This window comes from Mustela erminea, chromosome 1 (assembly GCF_009829155.1).
Source record: "Mustela erminea isolate mMusErm1 chromosome 1, mMusErm1.Pri, whole genome shotgun sequence".
Taxonomy (NCBI): Eukaryota; Metazoa; Chordata; class Mammalia; order Carnivora; family Mustelidae; genus Mustela; species Mustela erminea.
Window position 1 is genome coordinate 98,630,827 of NC_045614.1, and position 21,100 is coordinate 98,651,926.

Genomic DNA, 21,100 nt, shown 5'->3' on the forward strand with positions numbered 1-21,100 from the left:
AGAGGTAGAGATACTCTCTTGCAGCTTCTCAAACTGAGCTACTGTTAAAATGCTGATTCTGAACAGCAGGTGTGCTGGGGAAGGGGGGACAGAAATTCCACATTTCTGCCCAGCTCCCTGGTGATGCCCATGCCTTTAGAACACAAACCACACTTTTGATTGGTAGGTGAGGAGTGGGGCAGTCAGATGGGTGTAAGGAAAAGCCCTTATAATCTTTGGGCGGAGGAACCTAAGTCAGAGATTTGGGACTGGTCTGTTACTGGAAAAAGTTGGTGGGAAGGAAAGATACTGTGAGGTTCTGCAGAGAAATAGTCATAAATCAAGAAGAGAGAAGAAGCCAAAAGTGAAGTCATTTCCAGTCCCAGAAGGTACAGCTGACCACTAAGGAATAATATAACATTGACCTGTGAACTGGGAGAATTTTCAGCTCTGAGTTTGGTTTCTCCCTTAGCTCATCTGCTCTAAAACCAGAATGAGTTTCTCCAGAGATGAAGCCACTAGAAGCTTTTACAGCAGGTGGCACTCTTCCATTATCATTCAGAGTTTAGCAAAGAAGTAGCAGGAGCCCCAGGATTGCTTTGCAAGGCAATTGCTGAATACAGTAAACCTTCCCTCTGTTCCCCTTTCACAGTTCCAGGTACTCAGTAAATTTTCCCACCGTCCTCCAATATCGGAACACATCCTATACATAGGGTGCATTTTACACTTGCCAAGTGCTTTATAGTCTTCTAGCAAGCAAAATGCAATAGGCAATGATTTGAACTTGTGCAGACTCACAGTGGCCTGAGTCCTCTTCCCTTAGAATTCAAACCACCACCAACCATCTTGGTTATGTGTTCTCACTGGGCCACCCTGTGGACAGTTCAATTTTGCCTGGTGCGTGTCACTGTTCTTTGTCCTACTCCCTCTTAGAAGAGAAAACCATTGATCAGATCAATTTAATTTCTCCTACCGCCCTCAAAGAACACCTCAAAGGAAACTCCTCTCATCTCTCTCACCAACCTAACTCCCCTTTCGCCCTTAATGTCAAGACTCTTCACTGAATTCTGCAATGATGAAGCTTTATTCAAAACCCACCCTAACATTTTCCCCAGGGCAACATTTAACTTTATATTAACTAAGAAATAGCATTTCCCACTAACCCTGCTCTTCTCACCCACCACTATTTAATTTCTTGGCCAACTCTCAAGTATTTCTGTGACCCAGAACAGGTCCTACAAACCTTAGAATCAATCACATTTAAGGAGTTAGGTGGCACACATCCCTTCCACAAACTTCAATATGTCCTTGGGAGTGAAAGCCTTTCTCTGAACTCTCCCAGCATGTCCTCCAGGGGTTGTAAAAATTTCCATTGACAATGCATACTGGGAAGAGCAAATGTCTCGTACCTGGGGTTTTCCCAATACTCCAAAAGCACATCCTCACCTTCTCATCTATGAATCATTTCCAGCATTTCATTCATGTACGCTAAATGGTCTTTGACCACTACAATCCCAAAACAACCATCAGAAGGCCCAGTTCTCCTTCTGATCCCTGAAAGAGCTTAGAGAGGTCACTGAAAATAGAGGCTTTGGTTGACTGTGTCATTTCCAAACTGTTTTACATCCTTGGGCAAGCTGGCCATGGAAGCAGCATTCATGAGGAAAACTCTCTAACAGGAACTATGTGAATTTCAAATATATTACTCAATGTGATACCCAACTAGTAAGGCATAACGAGGGAGGCAGACATTAAATTTGTTACCATTATCAGAAATCTTTTCAGTATAACAGGCCAAGGAATAAGGGGGTGGGGAGGGGAAGGAAGAGCTTTTGGTGATGGCATAGAAGTAACGGAGCTTAAAACAGCTACAGTGAAGAGAATCAGTATTCAGGGTAAAGGAAGGTTAACAGATGGGTGGATACCTTGTCTAACTCTGCTGTTTTTCCCTGGAATGCGATTTAAATTCACAGAACCATAGTACTAGAAAGATTCTTGGAACCCTTAGACCACCCCTTCATTAAACTGATTAAGGAAACTGAGCCTCATGGTAGTTGCAGTTTGCACAAGGCCCACATTTAGTTAGCAGCAGAGTGAGGACAAAAGTCCCATTCTCCAGATGCCAGTATGTATATGCACTTTGCAGAGTTTAATACCTAGTTCTTCAGTATCATTACTGGTAAGATAACATGGGGTATTGTATAAAGAGAAACGGGGTTGTTTTCCTTCCTTCTTGTTTCTCCTTCCCTAATCTCTACCGTTCCCTTTTTAGGTGCTGCTTCTGTGAAGAGTCAAGCATATTTCAACAAGACTGGAGAACTGCCATGCCTCTTTATAAACTCTGAAAACATAAGCGTGGATGAGTTGGTAGTATTTTGGCAGGACCAGGATAAGCTGGTTCTGTATGAGCTATTCAAAGGCAAAGAGAACCCTCAAAATGTTCATCCCAAGTATAAAGGCCGCACAACGTTTGACAAGGACAATTGGACCCTGAAACTCCACAACATTCAGATCAAGGACAAGGGCTCATATCAATGTTTCATTCATCATAAAGGGTCCAAAGGACTGGTTCCCTTGTATCACATGAGCTCTGACCTATCAGTGCTTGGTATGTAGTCAATGGCACATTCAGATCCCTGGCCTTCTCCGATGGGACTGCAATGAGCAGAGAAATGTTGCGGGAGGCGGAGGAGGATTTGTGGGGGGTACCTGTAGAGAGAAGGCAGGAAACAGTCATTTCTGGGAAATCCATTTGAAGGGAATGCAGGGTTTGGTGATAGGGAACTGAAAATCTTTTGTACTTTTTATAGTTTGCTTCTGAAGGATCAGTAAGAATTTGCTTTGGGTACAAACTAGAGCTAACTGAACAAAGTTAATGTGTCTAAGGGAAAACCATGGGTAATTTGGCTATTACTAAATTTATATAACTATACAGGCTTCAGATCTCTTCTACATTCATCTTTTCCCTTTGGTCCAAGATTTCTTACCCACTAAGTCTTTGCCTAGAGCTCCTAGCAAAGATGACAGCTGATTGATTTGGGTTTTTCCTTCAACCTCCTGGAGGTTACTTATGAGTTGTTTGTTGCCCAACAAAAGCCCGGGAGACAGAAGGGAAATAACCCAGCACACATAATCCCCAAATTGACAATTCAGCTCCTCTTTTTTTCCCGCCTTGAAAAGCCTAAATATCACTACAGACTTAATTAAAATGCAGTAAAATTGTTTTTTATTTTAATGCACAGTTCTGTTAACATATGTATAGATTCGTGTAGCCACTACAATAAATAGGATACAAAACATTTCCATCAGCCAAAAAAAAAATTTCTTCATGCTATTGTTTTGTAATCATGCCCTCTTCATACCCACAAACCCTGTTTTGCATCCTAGAGTCTTATCTTTTTTGAGAACATCATATAAATGGAGCCACCTTTTAAGATTGGCTTCTTTTATTCCACATAATGCCTTTGAGATTTATCTAAGTTGTTGCATGTATCAAAAACCTGTTCCTTGTTATCACTGAGGAGCATTCTATTTTATTGACTCAACCCATAGAAAGACATTGGGATTTTTTTTTTTTCAGTTTGGGGTTATTATAAATAGCTGCTGTAAACATATACAAGTGTGAACCCAAGTTTTCATTTCTCTAAGGTAGATACCCAGGTGTGCAATGACCAGATTCATATTAACTTTTGATGAAACTGGAAAAGGCAGATCAGCAATGATTATGAAGCCATAGAATAAAGAAAAGGCAAAAGTAGAAATAGAATGAGGAGTCCTCCCTTTAAGCCTTGTATGATTCAAACGAGGCTGCAGGACTTTTGGAACATTTAACCAAGTGATAAATAAGTGTGTTCAAGGTATGGCCAGATACTATTGAGGAACATGGTATGTTTTAGGTGGGACATGATCTTTTTTTTATTTTAACAATTTTATATTTATTTAAATGTATTAGGAAAAACAATAACTAACTTATCCAACCTGTGATTTCACAGATATTGTTAAGGAGGCCAAAGGAGGTAACACTTTCTATAAACCACATAAAGTACAAGCAGAGTACTTAGTGTGTTGATACAGCAAAACTTAGAAAAGTGACATGCAAATCATTGGTTTTAGAGAAATAAAGTAAATTAGAAATTAGTATGTAGAACCTGAAAACTACTCTTGAAGAGTTGCAAGGATTTTGCTAGCAGAAGGGGCTAGGTGCCAGTGATCTCCAACAGCCATCAAATCTGAATGGCAAACTAAGGCAAGAAAAGATCTATGTTTATCAAGGTCATATATTTTCCCTAAAAATGGCTGGGTTTGGCCTTCATCTTATAGTGCATGATGAAAAAAGCTTGACAGTCATGCCCAAAACCAATATTCTGAATTTCTAAATCCAAAATCCCCATCCACTCACTTATCACTATCCTGTTTGGGTTTCTAGAAGATACGACCCAGAGCATGCCAACACCATGAACTCTGTTAGTGTCGGTCCCTTTCTGCTTCCTTAGTCTGGCAAGCTGCAATGTACCCCATGAGACAGCTGGGTTCTAACGTCAGACTACTTCTCTGTCCCAAAACTCCACTCCTCAGAACAATAACTTCACTGTGAATCTTTGGTGACTCAATTTCAGCCCTCCTATCACTCAGAGAGCACTACCCACCCTGATTGGGGTAAGCAGGAAGTAAGCATGGCCCAAAACTCCATTCCTGAAAAATAAATGTGGGGTCTGTATGTGGCTCTTGCCATGAACTGAGGTCCACACTTTAGATACCCAGAAGCTCCCAAGTGTGCCCCCAGGAAGTTCCCAGATCAGAGCCAGTTATTTGCAGTTGTCTTCTGGACACATATAAATTTAGACTGATTTCTTTTTTTGTATCTTTATTCTGCTTTCAGCTAACTTCAGTCAACCTGAAATAATGGTAACTTCTAATAGAACCGAAAATTCTGGCATCATTAATTTGACCTGCTCATCTGTAGAAGGTTACCCAGCACCTAAGGAAATGTATTTTAAGCTAAAAACCGAGAATTCGACTACTAAGTATGATACTGCCATGAAAAAATCTCAAAACAATGTCACAGAGCTCTACAACGTTTCTGTCAGCTTGTCTTTTTCAGTCCCTGAAGCAAGCAATGTGAGCATCACCTGTGTCCTGAAACTTGAGACGATGGAGCTTCACTCCCTACCTTACAATATAGGTAAAGCTGCTTCCCAAGTTTATTTCTTTCATCAGGTATTATACCCAAATGGTTGATGCAGATCATTCAATGTGTCCTGCTTGCCAGGAAGCCTCCAACAGGGCCATTTTGTGGTACTATTAGGAAGGAACAAGTTGGAGGGCTCCTCTCTTCATCTGAGTGTTGCTGTAGGGTCCCAGAGACTATGAACATAGGCTGCACTTAAGGAACTCTGTTCTTAGCCCCGAAACTGACCCAGTCTTTTGGGCTACCTTTGGATAGAAGATTCTAAAGTTTAAGTGAGAAAATGCAAGATTCCTCCAGCTAGAATTCTTCCATACACACACACACACACACACACACACGCACTGTCATCATCACCCATCCTTCCAGCCATCCATTCGTATATACGGTACATGCTTTGAGTACAGAGTCACTCTAGATGTTGTTGGCTGTAGACATGAATCCTAAAATGTATAAGACATGCTCTCAGCCCTCAAGTACCTTCCAACAGAATGTGCACACATGAAAAACTGGATTTTTAAAAAGATTGAATTAGGATCTAAAGCATATCCCACGGAAATATACAACTAAATTTAAAAACAAGAGTGACTGATAATCAGTTTTATAGACCTCTGGAGATAGGTAGGTTCCTTGAGGGCCAGAGAAGCCTTCCTAAAAGATAACTGGGCTTTAAAAGCATGAAGGCTGGATGGCTCACTGAATGAAGTGTCTGCTTTCAGCTCAGGTCATGATCTCAGGATCCTGGGATCAAGCCCCATGTCCAGCTCCCCGCCCAGCCAGAGAATCTGCTTCTCCCTCTCTTTCTGCTCCTACCCCCACTTGTGCTCTCTCTCTTCCGCTCACTCACTCTCTCTCAAATAAATAAAATCTTCTAAAAAAGTTTAAAAAAAATACATAAATGTATGGTGAAGAGATGACAGGTTTCAGACTTGTGGTTTCCTGAACAGAAAGAAAAATTCTCAGACAGCATCCTGGCTTAGAAGGTGGGAGGACTAAAATCAATGAACAGTATTTGATATGGGTACAGGTGGTGGTGGTGGGTGTATGTATCAAGGAAAGACTAAGAAGCAGAAATTCTTGTAGCAAGTTGATAGTATAGTACAGGGTCCAGTCCAGCTGGAGGAAGGGGTTGAAACTAAACAGCGTCCACTAATAGAAGCCTAACATTTTTTAAAATAATTTTTTAATTTTTTTATAAACATATAATGTATTATTAGCCCCAGGGGTACAGGTCTGTGAATCGCCAGGTTTATACACTTCACAGCACTCAGCATAGCACATACCCTCCCCGATGTTCATAGCCCCACCCCCCTCCCCCAAACCCCCTCCCCCTGCCAACCCTCGGTTTGTTTTGTGAGATTAAGAGTCTCTTATGGTTTGTCTCCCTCCAATCCCATCTTGTTTCATTTATTCTTTTCCTACCCTCCAAACCCCCCACATTGCATCTCCACTTTCTCACATCAGGGAGATCATATGATAGTTGTCTTTCTCCGATTGACTTGTTTCACTAAGCATAAAACCCTCTAGTTCAACCCATGTCCTCGCAAATGGCAAGATTTCATTTCTTTTAATGACTGCATAGTATTCCATTGTATATATATATATACCACATCTTCCTTATCCATTCATCTGTTGATGGACATCTAGGTTCTTTCCATAGTTTGGCTATTGTGGACATTGTAGAAGCCTAACATTTTAAAGTCCTGGCTTTACCCTGGGAGAACATCCATGTTTGAGACCCCGCATTTGAGGAGAAGTAACTGCAAGTTTCTCTGCTGGAATAAAGGCACTCTGCACCCGCACTGCCTCTATCACTGTTTCTATTGATCCCGACCCCTCTCTTCCTATACATGTGACTTCTGCTTACCTTAGCTCCTTCTCTAATTCTGGTCCTTTGGTTTTCCCTCTCCTAAGGCATCCAGCTCACTCCTTGCTTCATCCTTGCAGCTTTCTTTCTCCTACTCTCTCATTGTTCAAACATAACTTGGTCTATAGACACATTCTTGTGGACAGCCCCTGGAGCCAGTGCCTCTCAGTAAGCTTGACCAGTGAGCCAATCTCTATTCTTGGTACTGATTTCCTTCTGCTAAGACATCTCTGCCTCTGAGAGCCCAGTAAATAGGCTACACAGAAGCCTGATTTCTTCTACTGTGGCCTCCCTTGGCTTAATAGAAGCCTCTCCCCCGTCCCCTGCCAAAAAAAAAAAAAAAAAAAAAAAAGAAAAGAAAAGAAAGAGAGAGAGAAATAAAGAAAAGAAAAGAAGAAGAAGCCTCTCTCTCAAGCTATGCTTGAGGCTCAGATCCTGTTTGGAGCCAGCAGCAGCACCACAAATGACATGCCCTGGGACCTTCTGCCATGGTTTCCTCTGCCCTGGCTCCTACAAATGAATCCCTGCAGCTTCATCATGACTCACCTTTCTGTTGTTTCTCAACTACTGCCCAAACCTTCCCAGCTCCCACCAACTTCAGAAATATTTCAGCTCCAGCTGCCTCAGGAAGCCAGGGCTAGCCTCTCTGTATCCCTGTTCTATGGCTTGACCAGAGATAGTATAGACCCTGAAGCAAAGTTACTTTTTGGGTGTCAAAAGGTAGCAATCTCCATGTTATCAAATACAACCTGCATTTGCTGGGAATGTCAAACAGGCTCAAGTGGGATAAAACTTGGACAGACTCAAAGAAGGTTGAATATGACCTGCAATGCAGCAACTCCTTTCCTAATGTCCCAGGAACCGGGTATGTGCCCACAAACTGCAGCTAAACTAATAGATCAACTGGTATTATTTTCCTATAATTTGAGATTAACTATCAGAATGAGTCCCACAAATGTCTTTATTTTTTTTTTTTTTTCCCACAAATGTCTTTAAAACAGACCACTCATACCCACTTAAGCCCCCATGTTGCATCACCACTGTGAAGTGTGTAAACCTGGCGATTCACAGACCTGTACCCCTGGGGATAAAAATACATGTTTATAAAAAAATTAAAAATTAAAAAAAAAAAAGAAAAGAAATAAAGAAGGGAAAGGAAAAAAAAAAAAAAAACAACAGACCACTCAGCTCTAAGCTTTCCCCGCCAAAGTCTGTTTTTCAACTTCCTGGAAACTTAGAAGTCCCCGTGCAAGGAAGAAAGTCCTGACCTCTCAGGAACTGATTCTAACCCTGATTCCTCAGGTCATGAAGAGATACCAAAGGTTTTCTACTAGGTGATACATTCTGAAAGCCCTGTTTCTTCCACTGTGACCTCAGTGGAAAAAACAAACAAGCAAAACTGGAGGTAGGCAGCGGTTATATTTGTTCAAAGGGGGTGTATCTGGAGCCTGATCTAGAGATGATAGTGGATAGAGAAATTATTACAAGGGAAACTTCAGGACCCCGGGCCTGGCTATACATGGGCTGAGGAAGCAGGGTATTGCACAGATGACTGTACATTCAAAGCTTCAGCCTGGGTACCACACCCACATGCAGAACCAAGGGCCAGGTTGGCTTTCTTCTTCTAGAGCACAGTCATTGTCAACCCACCCTCTGGGAAGGGAAGACAGCTTAGTCCAGGCATTTGGCCAGAAGCACTGGTTCTAAGCTGCTAAGGCCCTAAGCCTGGGGCTTCTATGGTCTCATATCTTGGATTTCAAGCTCCTCTGGCAGCAGAGCCCTGGGGACATGCTGACTTATAAATGAAGTTGACAGTAATTATAAACCTTTTATAATCAATCTTCCTGGCTGATTAAAAACTTGTGGTCATTTCTAGATGCACATACGAACCCCACCCCTGCCCAAGACCCCATCCTCTGGATTGCCGCTCTACTTGTAATGGTCTTTTTGTGTGGGATGGTGTTGGTGTTCTTTCTAACACTAAGGAAAAGGAAGAAGAAGCAGCCTGGCCCCTCTCACGAATGTGGTGAGTCAGTGCTTGTCCCCTCTGCAGACTGCCATTTTGTACCTACCTCCGGTCAGCTGCCTTCTAGAGCTCATTGGCTGAGCTCAGATTAGCAAAAAGTCAGCAAGTGGTTGGAGGAAAAGGTTTTCCCTCAGGGTTTGGAGCCCGTATAGATGGGACTCAACATTGTTCTGGATTTCTGGGAAAGGTAGTATTTCTAAGCTAAGGTCTACAAATGTACTTTTGGTTTCCAGACAAAACTGATTATTCCTTGCTTTAGCTACCTCACTTCATGAAGTTACTAAATTCAATGCAGTAAAATCGTGAAAACATTTCTAAATGTCAATGGCTATGGACCTGGCAGTGTTCAAGCAGGGAAGCTTGGGGAGGCAGGGGAGGGGGAGGATTAGATGAACAAAGACTTCCTTTCTCATTTCTAAAATCTGGGTTTCTGAGAAAAAAAGAGTGGGATGAATTGTTCCCCACTGACATTTTAAAAATAATAATTAACTTTTATTGATTACCAAATATTACATACCCATTACCAAATATGCTGAAAAAAAAATCTATAGTTTCACTAGTAAGAAAGAAATGGTTATACAGACAACATTTTGATGTATATCTTCCAGGTTTTTCTGGAATCTATGTTATTTTCCATAAGTGGAGTTATATTATAAGGACTATTTTTCCCAGTTTAGATACTATCACATATACTGTTTTCTAAGTTATTTGTACTAAGCATAGTAAGAAAATTGTCAGTGCCATCAATTATCATTCTATAGCATCATTTTAAATGGCTGTGAGATATTCCATTTTTTGGATACACCTCAGTTTATTTAACCAACTCCACATTGTAGGACACTTGGGTTGTTCCCACAGTTTTGCTATTGTAAATAGCATTGCCCTGAGCAGCCTCCTCACTGACTCTCATAAAAGTGGCACTGTGCTCAATGGGGGACAAGAGGGTCCCTGACTTTATAATAATTTTATGCCTCTTTGTGGTTTGGGCTGGTCTGGGCAAAGTCGCAAGGTAAGGTAACGCCTGTAGTAGAAGTTTGGTTGGTGCTAATAATTAAGGTGGTCATCTTACTCACTTTGGTAAAAAGCACCAGATGAGTAATGCTTCTGATCAGTGTACTGATTTTAAGATCCACTAGAAAATAGATGGACGGCATTAAGCAGTCATTCATTTCATCCTGCTATATTTTAAAAACAAGAAACTGGGGTGAGATTATCCAGTTTCAAGAAATGAATACAAAGCTTCTGGTAGAGTCATATTCTAACTGCCAAAATATGGGGTGTGCTGATATAATAATAAATTTCTATGATACAAAAGTGTAAAATTCAGAGCACAGGGCCAGATGTACAGATTATGTTTACTGAAGCTTCGACTTTTTAAGGTGAGAATTTCGAGCTGTTTCTTTCAGTCTCATTGCCATTTAGAATTAGCTAACTGCACAGAAGCACCTTCGGCTTGGAAATAAGCTGTTCCCTAATCTGCTTTCACATTGGAATGATTAGCTTACAAATGAAACAGAATAAGGGATGGAGAGAGAGGCCCACAGAGGCAATCAGAAAAATTCAGGAGAGAGAGTTACAGAAGATGTGTGTGTACCCAGGAACGAAGCTGAAAAGGGGCCCAAGAAGCTGTGTGTATGCATAGGAAATGGTCAAACTGAGTTGGGAGTGGTAAAAGGCAGACTCTAGCAAGACAGTATAGCATAAGACCTCCTCCCCCCAAGAATGTGATAAAGAATATTGCTAGGAAAGTTTGGTCAGAGAGTCTCTTATGCTAGTGAGTTTGGTCAAAGAGAAGAATCTGGATATCCCTGGAGGAGGAAGATGTACCAAGTGAGACTGCCATGTAGATATGTTTGTAAATATGAATTCTGTAATTCAGCAACGTCAGCACTTGCTTTGTGGATACCTCTGGCATTTTCTCTATGAGGTACTGCATAATGTGCACACCAAGATATCCACCTCCTGTTCACAGACCCTAGTATCTGTTTTCTCACATGGTGAGAGGGACTTTGCATATGTGCTTAGGGAACTGATTTTAAGATGATGAGATTATCCTGGATCACCCAGGTGAGTCCCATCTAATCACAGGAGTCAGAGAACCTTCCTCAGGCTGGGTTAGAGAGAAGAAATGGAAGGAGGAGAGATCCAAATCTTGAGGCAGACTTAACCCACAACTGCTGGCTTCAAAGATGGAGGAAGGGGCAATGGGACAAGGAATGTGGGTGGCCTCTAGAATCTGCGACTGGCCCTCCCCTGAGAGCCAGCCAGGAAATGTGAATCTCAATCATACAACCACAAGGAACTAAATTGTGCTTTAAACAGACATGGAAGAAGTCATGATCCATCCACAGAGACACAAGCTTACTGATAACCAGTAGGAATTTCTCTAAAAATGGAGCTTTCCCCCAGCCCAATATTAATCTGGTTCTCAGAGGAGAGAGCCCTCAAACTAACTTGGCATCAAAAGTCCTTTCCAGTGTTTGTTCAGTAATTACAGTTTTTCAATGCCCTAACCATCCACATTTACTCTGGTCAGGCTGTTAAATGAATAAAAGGGAAATGCCACAGTTATTCTAGCTGGTTTCTAATCTCTCTTCTCTTTTTTGATTTGTCAAATAGGGCAAATTAGGCATGAGAAATTGTAACCTTGAATTACAGTCTTTTCCCAATCAGAAGTTACCCTATCAGCTTACCCATCAGGGAGAGAGACTAAAATAGCTCCTCCTGAGATTTTACTTCCTCATTTGGGTCTTGTGTGACTGAAATCTGTATGTAATAGAGCCCTAGCAACAAACAGTTTTTACAGTTTGCTGCCCTCCACCAAACCTGGAAGAGTCTCAGCTCTTTCAGGAATGGTTTCTTAAAGGGCAAGTGTTTTTTTCTGAAATAAGTAATTTTAACCACGCAAGTGTTTTTTTCTGAAATAAGTAATTTTAACCACTATTTAGACAGAGACTTTAACAGGACTTAAAAAATGGAAGTCGATTATATCATCATATCTGGCCTTCAAAATGTTAAATTTGTAATCAAATCCACAAGTTTAGAATCTACCTTTTTTTTTTTTTTAAAGATTTTATTTATTTATTTATTTATTTATTTATTTATTTATTTATTTGACAGACAGAGATCACAAGTAGGCAGAGAGGCAGGCAGAGAGAGAGATCCTTGGGATCATGACCTGAGCCGAAGGTAGAGGCTTTAACCCACTGAACCACCCAGGTGCCCCTAGAATCTACCTTTTTATTGTCTGCCTTCATTTTAAAATAGAAGCTTTTTTTTTTGAAATGGTGATGATTTTGTCATAGTATGAAAAGACAATTTAAATATTATATATTGGTCTACAGACATCTGAAATACTATATTCAGTTATAAGTATTTTTAATTTTATTTTATTTTTTCAGTGAAGTAAACCTTTTTTAAGAGAAAGTTTGAAAAAAAAATAGAACCTAACCAGATTTATAAAGTGTCCAGAAGCTCAGTTAAATAAGAAATAGTTGAAGTAACTGAGAATGCATTGGGAAAAGAAGTCTTGGGAGGAGAAAGTGTTCCCTTCAAATATCTGAAGATATTTGTCTCAGTCTGTTAAGAATTTGCCTTCAGCTCAGGTCATGACCTGGGATGAAGTCCCACATCAGGCTCCCTGCTCAGTAAGGAGCCTGCTTCTCCCTCTCCCTTTGCCTGCCATTCTCGCTGCTTATGCTCTCTCTCTCTCTGTGTCAAATAAATAAATAAATAAATAAATAAATTTGTTTTAAAAAAAAGAACAAACTGCATGTAGCTAAGTCTCCAGGTACAATTGTGGTCAATACACAAAATCAAAATCAGTTATATTTCATGAAAAAATTTGCCATTCTTTCTTTGAAAGAATGGGATCAAAACGCAATAAAAACATACAGGTCCCAAGACATAAAAGCAATGCATCTGCAAAAACAATTTGCATATCTGAAGTAAATGGCTAGGAAAGTCAAAAATATATTCAGCCTGCTTCCTAAAAAAATAGTTGCAAATTAAAAAAATACAAAAACAAAATCAGTTATATTTCTATATACTCACCACAAACAGTTTAGACACTGAAAAAAAGTTTAAATAACGTTTAAAGTAGAATCAAATATTAAAACCTTGGGTGTAAGTTTTTAAAAACAAGTTAAATACCTATACACTAAAAACTAAAAGACATTACTGTTGACAGAAATTAAAGTAGGCCTAAATATATGGAGAAGTATGCCATGTTCACGGATCAGAGGAGTAGAATTTTCCTTTAAAGATTTTATTTATTTATTTGACAGACAGAGATCACAAGTAGGCAGAGAGGCAGGCAGAGAGAGAAGGGGAAGCAGGCTCCCCACCAAGCAGAGAGCCCCATGCAGAGCTCAATCCCAGGACCCGGGGTTCATGACCTGAGGCAAAGGCAGAGGCTTTAACCCACTGAGCCACCTAGGGCCCCCAGAGGAGTAGATATTAAGATATCAGTTTAGTCCAGGGACACCTGGGTGTCTGAGTCGGTTAAACATCTGCCTTCGGCTCAAGTCATTATCTCAGGGTCCTGGGATCAAGCCCCAAGCCCTGAGTCTGGCTCTTAGGCTCCCTGCTCTGCCAGAGTTGCTTCTTCCTCTCCCTCCGCCCCTTCCCTCTGCTTCTGCTCTCTTTCTTTTTCTGTCAAATAAATAAATGAAATCTCTTTAGAAAATGATATCAATTCAGCCCAACCTGATCTATGGATTCAATGAGATACCAATCAGAACCCTGGCAGACTCTTCAGTGTAAATTAAAAAGCTAATTCTAAAAGTTATATGGAAATGCAAAAGACATAAAATTGCCAAATAATTCTGAAAAACAAGAACAGACACAGACAACTTATACCACTAACTTCAAGATTTATTAAATACCCACCACCAGGCTCAACCAACCTCCCCCCCACTCCCCAAAACCCTCAGATTGCATGGAGCCCTGGGCGTGGTGCATAAACAATGAATTTTGGAACACTGAAAAGAAATTTAAAAAGTAAATAAAAATTTAAAAAGAAAAGATTTATTAAATAGCTACATAACCGAGACAGTGTGATATTGGTGAAAGCACAGACATACCAACCAAGGGAACTAGATGGAAAATCAAAAGGAAACTCACATGGTGGTGAGCTGATATGGACAAAGGAGCCAACGTAATTCCATGGAGAAAAGGCTAGTCTTTTCAACAATGGTTTTGGGACAATTAGATATGCACATGGAAAAATATGAACCTCGACTCACAAAAAACAACTTGAAGTGGATGTCAGACCTAAAATTAAGAGCTAAAATTAAAAGACTTAAAAAAAAATTTGGAGAAAATCTTTGTGCTCTTAGGTTGGGCAGATCTTAGGACACAATAAACATAAAGCATAGCATAAAAAGTAAAAATTGATAAACTGAACTTCATTTAAATTGAAAACGTTTGCCCTTTGACTTTGTTATGAAAATTAAAAGTCAAGCCAGCCACAAACTAGGAGAAAATGTTTGCAAAATATATATCTCAATAGGACTTATATCCATAAGATGTAATTATATATTACTACCCAGTAAACAAGACAATCCATTTAACAAAAGGCTGGGAGCAAAAGACTCGAACACTACTTCATAGAGTAAAATATACAAATGGCCAATAAGCACAGTCACACAGTCACAACATCATTAGTCATTAGGGAAATACAAGTTAAAGCTATAATGACAGACCACTACACTCCCACTAACATGACTAAAATTAAAAGGACTGGTAAATATCAAGTGCCGGAGAGGATGTGACACAATTGAAACTCTCACACACCGCTATACAACCCAGCAATCTCAGATATTTGCTCATGAGAAATAAAAATATATGTCCTCACAAAGACACACACCAATGTTTATAGCAGCTTTCTTCATAATATTGAAAGCCTGGCATTCTAAATTTTCATCCGTTGGTGAAAGGATAAACAAACGGTAGTATATTCATATAAGGAAATTCTGTCGAGCCCTAGAAAGACTACTAGTAACATGCAACAAGATAATGAATTTCAAAAGCAGTATGCTACCTCCATACTGTCTTCAAGAGTGGCTGTACTAGCTTGCATTCCCACCAACGGTGTTAAGAGCATTCCCCTTTCTCTACATCCTCGTCAACATCTGTTGTTTCCTATATTGTTAATTTTAGCCATTCTGCCTGTGGGAGGTGCTATCTCATTGTGGTTTTGATTTGTATTTCCCTGATGATGAGTGATATTGGGCACTTTTTCATGTGTCTGTTGGTCATTTGTATGTCTTCTTTGGAGAAATGTCTGTTCATATCTTCTGCCCATTTCTTGACTGAATTATTTGTCTTTTGGGTGTTGAGTTTGTTAAGCTCTTTATCAATCTTGGATTCCAGCCCTTTGGAGTTACTTAGCTTAGAAGAGGACAACCAATCAAAGTGATTTTTTTGGTAAACATTACAGAATTACAGAATTACATTGTGATATCAAATACCAAACATAAAGTTAATAACTGCATTTCCATGAAGAATATAACAGGAAATGGTGCGTTTTCTGAGCATTTTGTCTAAATTTTTAATATAGTTGTTTCTTGTTTTGTGTTACCAATAGGTTTTAAACTTGTATAAATCAGATAATATTTAGAATTTTCTAAAACACTTCATTTAAGTATCTCTATGGTGAAAAAAAAAAAAGCAGCATACTAGAAGAAAGACACCAGGACCAGGCACAAAAAGACAACACAACCGTACATATGTGATCATTTAGAATTATAAAATTCTAAAAAATGCAAAACGACTGTGACATTAACCAGATCAGTAGTTATCAGGGGGCGGGATCAGGAAAGATACTGACTGAAAGGGGGCAGGAGAGAACTTTTGGGGCTTATAGAAATATTCTATATCTTGGTAATGGTGGTAGTTACATGAGGGTATACATTTGCTAAACTCACCAAAATCTATACAGGAAATTATTGTGTATTAATTATACCTCAATAAAGCTGATTATTTTTAAGCACACACATGTGCACACAACTGAAAACTGCCAATGGTAGTAAGTGTTCAAAACCATCAAGAGTGTTGTTTCCTTCCCTAAAGTCCTGCATGGACACCCAGGTTAACAACCCTTGCTGCAAGGCTCTGAGTTGGACAAAACCATCATCACAACAGTCAACCAAAAGAATTTAAACCCCAAGCTGCTTCAGTAGTAAGCCCATAGCAATAGCAACTTAGGCTTTGGGAAGTCTAGCTAGTTAGAGATTTCTCACTTGGGCCCATCCATGCCACCCCGAGTTATACTGGTCGTGCTAGCTGACTCACCCATTTAGGCATCAGCATTTCCAAGATTTACTTTTCTTCCTCCTTACTTTCAGAAAAGGACTGAAAACTTTTCCAATCACTAAATGATAGCTAAAACTAAGTGTGTTACCCCTCCCAGCAGTATTTTTATTTTAGTAAAGAATAGAGCTGTAAGTGAAAAACCCATTTCCACAGTGAATAAAGGAAGGCATTTGCTTTTTGGATGCAAAAAACCTCAGTTGCATCAGATAGCATCTCTTTCACATATAAGGACACAATGATTTCTCTGTGAGTCCTAGGATTTTGAATTCTCTTCAAACTTCCCCTTTTACTATCTATAGGCAGTACATTTTCTGAAGTTGTTTTGGTCTCTTTCAGAAACCAACAAAATGGGGAGAAAAGAGAGCGAACAGACCAAGGAAAGGTGAGTCCTGACCTTACAACACTGCTGAAATAGGTACCATCTCCAGAGGATCTTTAACTTGACCATTAGTTAAGTCTGAGGCATGCTGACACCTCAGCAAACATGAACTAATGGAGAAGGAAAGGAAAGTTAGGATCTGGAAGGAAATGTTCTAGCTATAAATGGATGTCAGGATGTCCAATACACAAGGCTCAAGTGGCATGGCAAGCTGAGTCAAGGAAAATTAAAAATTTAATACCAAATGGGTCTGTGTTGTGTGCATGAGCTGTGTATTATTCACCATGGTAACCCCAGTACCTATCCTGGTGCCTGGACTCATGGGAATCCTACCTGTGTGGAATGAACAAGTAAATAAGTGAGGAGTGAAACGTGTTCCCTTTAGCTTCAGTGTCTTTGCATCTGCTGCGTCCTCTGCTTAGGCCACTTCTTTACCTTGTTCTTCAGATCTTGGTTCAAACTGCACATCTAAAAAAAAAAAAAACCAACCCTTTCTTAACTAGAATATGTTAGCCTGTCATTGTGTCATATGGATTCCTCTGCTTTTTCTCCATAACACGAGGTAATACTTACATTTTTGCATAATTACAGTTACACAAAAGTTTATCCATTAAACTCTATGAACTATACCAAACTTTATAGAGAGTAGAGATCATATCAGTTAAGCTTATGGTTGTGCTGCCAGCACCTAGAAACAGTGCCTGGCACATAGTAGGAGCTTAATAAATTTTCTTCTACTGTGAAATTATAGCAGCAGATATTTTTTAATCCATAGAAAGTAGTCTTTTTATAATACTAACAATTTTCTGTAGGTTTAATTTCATGGCATCTCCTGGTTTACAGATAACAGGACTTATTCAGAAAATTTGCAATGTAGTGGTTTGATAAATATATAACATGTTGAAAAGAGTTTCATGGAAACAAGTGCTATTCATCAAGGTTTAGCTTCTCTTACATTTGCTTTCAGCTGAGCAATAGTGTAAGTTGTTTCATTTTTATTTATTTTTCATTTATTTACTTACTTTGTAGATTCTTTACCTAATCAAATCCAAATAAGCAATCCTAAATATGGCACAGGGGAAATATGTAATCCTTTTCTTTATATTCTCTTTTGTCCACTACTAGGGGCTCTAGAAGACAAAATGTGATGAGGTGCTTTTCTTTAAGAGTTCAAGTTTTAGTTGTTGGGTTTTTAAAAAATATTTTATTTATTTATTTGACACACACAGAGAGAGATCATAAGTAGGCAGAGAGGCAGGCAGAGAGAGAGGAAGGGAAGCAGGCTCCCTGCTGAGCAGAGAGCCCGATGATGCGGGGCTCAATCCTAGAACCCTGAGATCATGACCTGAGCCGAAGGCAGAGGCTTAACCCATTGAGCCACCCAGGCACCCCAAGTTTTAGTTGTTTTTAAATTCAATTTATTCAGACTAAAAACAAAAAAATTCATCCATTCTCCCACTTGTCACCCCCCACTTCTGGCAACCACCAATCTCCTCTGCGTGTCTATGAAGTGGGTTTTTATTATTTATTTTTAGATTCCACATATAAGAGAGATCACACTGTGTTTGTCTCTCTCTGTCTAACTTATTTCCCTTATCATAATGTTTTCAAAGTCCATCCGTGATGTCACAAATGGTGAAATCTCATTCATTTTTATGGCTGAATCATATTCCATTATATGTATATGCCACAATTTTTTTATCCATTCATCTCTCAATGGACACTTAGGCTGTTTCCATACCTTGGCTATTGTAATAAATATTTGTTAAAAGAATGAATGTATACATGAAGGAATACATAAGAATTCCTGGCAATCAGTCCTTTCGCAACATGATGAAATCAGATTACCTGCACCTCCATCTTCCCTGAGGAGCAGGGCTCTCAAGAATATCAGGGCTCTGGCCACACAGCCATAGGGTCAGGCAAACCGAAGTCAAGAGCTTGGTCACAAAGATACAGTCACAACCCCAGGGTTAACAGCCCCAGAGTGCCCAGCGCCTACCTAAACACGCACGCTGCTAAGTCTAGGAATCCTGGATGGTGAGCGCAGGTGCTGAGATCTTGCCTGTCCTCCTACACTGAGTTCAGATATGGTCCAGAAGAACCTGCAGGGAGAAGCCAGCAAGTAATCAACATATGGCAGGGGCAGATCCAGACGAAAATAAAGGGTAGTTCATTGAAAGAAGCATGAACAGCACATCTCTACCTCTCTCTTCAACAGTTTGTTTCTCCTGCTTGCTATTTCAATGGCTCCTGTATTCTGCCCTCTCACTGAAATCTAGAAAAAGGAAGTGGCTCTATTATGAAATCTCACCCAATTCCTTTTCTGTTATTGTTTTTCCAGAATACAATACCATGTACCTGAAAGATCTGATGAGGCCCAGTGTGTTAACATTTCGAAGACAACCTCAGGCGACCAAAGTACTACACATTTTTAATTAAAGTCTGACCATCCGTTGTTTATATGCCTTCACTTTCAAATTTTGGCTTGCCTTTTTTCTTGTCCATTACTATTATTATTACCATTAAAAATAGCTGGGGCTCCAGGACTCTCTCTAAGGGAGAGAGACTCCCTATAATGCCAGTTCTGTTCCCTATGCCAGGAGCAGATTTTAACTGCTTCTTTTCATTTCAGAGCACACTTGTGGCCCAACCTCACCTGACTGGCTCCTGGCTCAGGACAAATGTTTAAGACTAACACCTCCTGTTTCAGATTCAGCCTTCTTTTCTTAATTTTATAAATTGTGCTTTATGTAGAACTCTCAATTACTAGAATAATGGCTTTTAAAAAATGCTTAATTCTAAAACAGCATCTCATTCCATCTTGTATATTTGTGAGTGACTACCTCTTCAGTCTGGGTGGGAGTTATGTATGTTATGGCTTTACAGTGTTGCTAGTAATATTTTGAAACATAAAGAGATGTGTACCTTAATCATGTGTACTTTAATTACGGTGCCTTGGGAAAAGTCTACCCAGCGCTCTGTGAGGATCAGTAGGAAAACGGTGTTTTAGTGGGCTGATAACAATGAGCAGACCAATTCAAAATTTGGAAAATTAGAAACGATGGAGATAGAACCTGCTCTGAATCCTGGAGCCACTTCGATCTGGGCTGCTGCTAATCTGAGGAGGATCCAGCTGCCCAGCAAGCTACTGGTAAGTCTTAGCAGAGAGCTAAAGCAGGAAAGCATCATGCACTGTGAACCCTACTTCTCCTCTTGAAAGAAATGACTGAGATGATGGCCCAGGGCAACTGTTCAAGAGCCAATTGATAGATCACAATACTCAAAAGAGAGAAAGGAAAAAAAAAAATAAAAAAGGAAAGGAAAGGAAAGCTCTTAACCAACAGAGATGCACATGAATGTCCTATCTGTCTAGCTCCAGCAAGCAACAAGTGAACAGACTGTCCAAAAGGACTTAAGACAGACAGCACCATCCCTGGTGTTTGGTGAGAAGTTTGGATAATATTCCAAACTGGCTATAGGCGGAGCCAGGGAGGAGGAGCTATCATCTTGATACGGGATAAATGGAAGGAGGTTCAGGACTCTTCCAACTCATGGCTGAGAGAGAAGGAGCTAGAGTGGAATTAGGAGGACCAAAATGCAAATCATCCAGAGGCCAACATAGTTGGTGGGTGTCCTAGGAAGGGATCAACTGGCCCACAGTAGGGCTCGCAAATTTGTGTCTGAGGACTGTCTATGTCATTATAAACGATTGGAAAACTGGGTGGACAAGAGGACTATGTTTGCCCAGTAGAAATGAGTTGGGTAAGCCTGGCTCTAGGGCAGCATCACTAACAGATGGAGCAATCTCAGTCCAAACCCAGAAAGAACTTTGGGAGGCCCAACCCACAGAAATATTTCTTCTTATTCTACATAAAGGAACCTAGAAGATTGTAGACAGCTCTGCTAGCCATGCTTGCCTTTTAATATTACCATTTATTTGTGTGTTGTGCCTTGCCTCTGCTTTCATTAGGCTCTAAGCATCTTGTTGGTTCCTAACATGTTTTATACAGTGAGTTCTAAATAAATTTTTCTTAAATTGATTTAGAAGTCTCCGTTTTCTGCTTTTACTTCAACAGAACTACTCAACCCTTATAGTCTGACATTACCTCCTCTGTCCTCCTAATGTACTTCCTCCCTCTTAACTTCTCCATGGAAGCCTCATTCTCTGGTCACCCTGGCAAGAGGCCTCTGGCTCATCCCAAACCCTCTCCTCTTCCCTTTCCCCTTACCTATTACGTAAGAAAGAGGGGCTTATATGATTCTAAATGTTTATCTTAGTTATGAGACATAAAAAAATCAAACAAAGGAGGTTCTTTCTGGAGATAACTGGGAAATTTGGAGTTA

At 40.0% G+C, this 21,100-nt stretch overlaps 1 protein-coding gene across 5 annotated transcripts in view; it reads left to right on the plus strand.

The window, feature by feature from the left end:
• CD86 (CD86 molecule) overlaps positions 1–20,796 on the plus strand; it is a 65,316-nt gene extending 44,520 nt beyond the window's left edge. For 3 of the 5 annotated variants that reach the window (XM_032334916.1, XM_032334919.1, XM_032334923.1), the window contains 5 exons: positions 2,252–2,587; positions 4,859–5,161; positions 8,908–9,057; positions 16,711–16,756; positions 19,098–19,191. In XM_032334916.1, the coding sequence (XP_032190807.1) occupies positions 2,252–2,587; positions 4,859–5,161; positions 8,908–9,057; positions 16,711–16,756; positions 19,098–19,191 (929 nt within the window). Of the gene's footprint in view, positions 1–2,251; positions 2,588–4,858; positions 5,162–8,907; positions 9,058–16,710; positions 16,757–19,097 lie in introns of all 5 variants that reach the window. The other 2 variants (XM_032334911.1, XM_032334928.1) reach the window with 2 other exon arrangements.
• Positions 20,797–21,100: the final 304 nt, after the last annotated feature.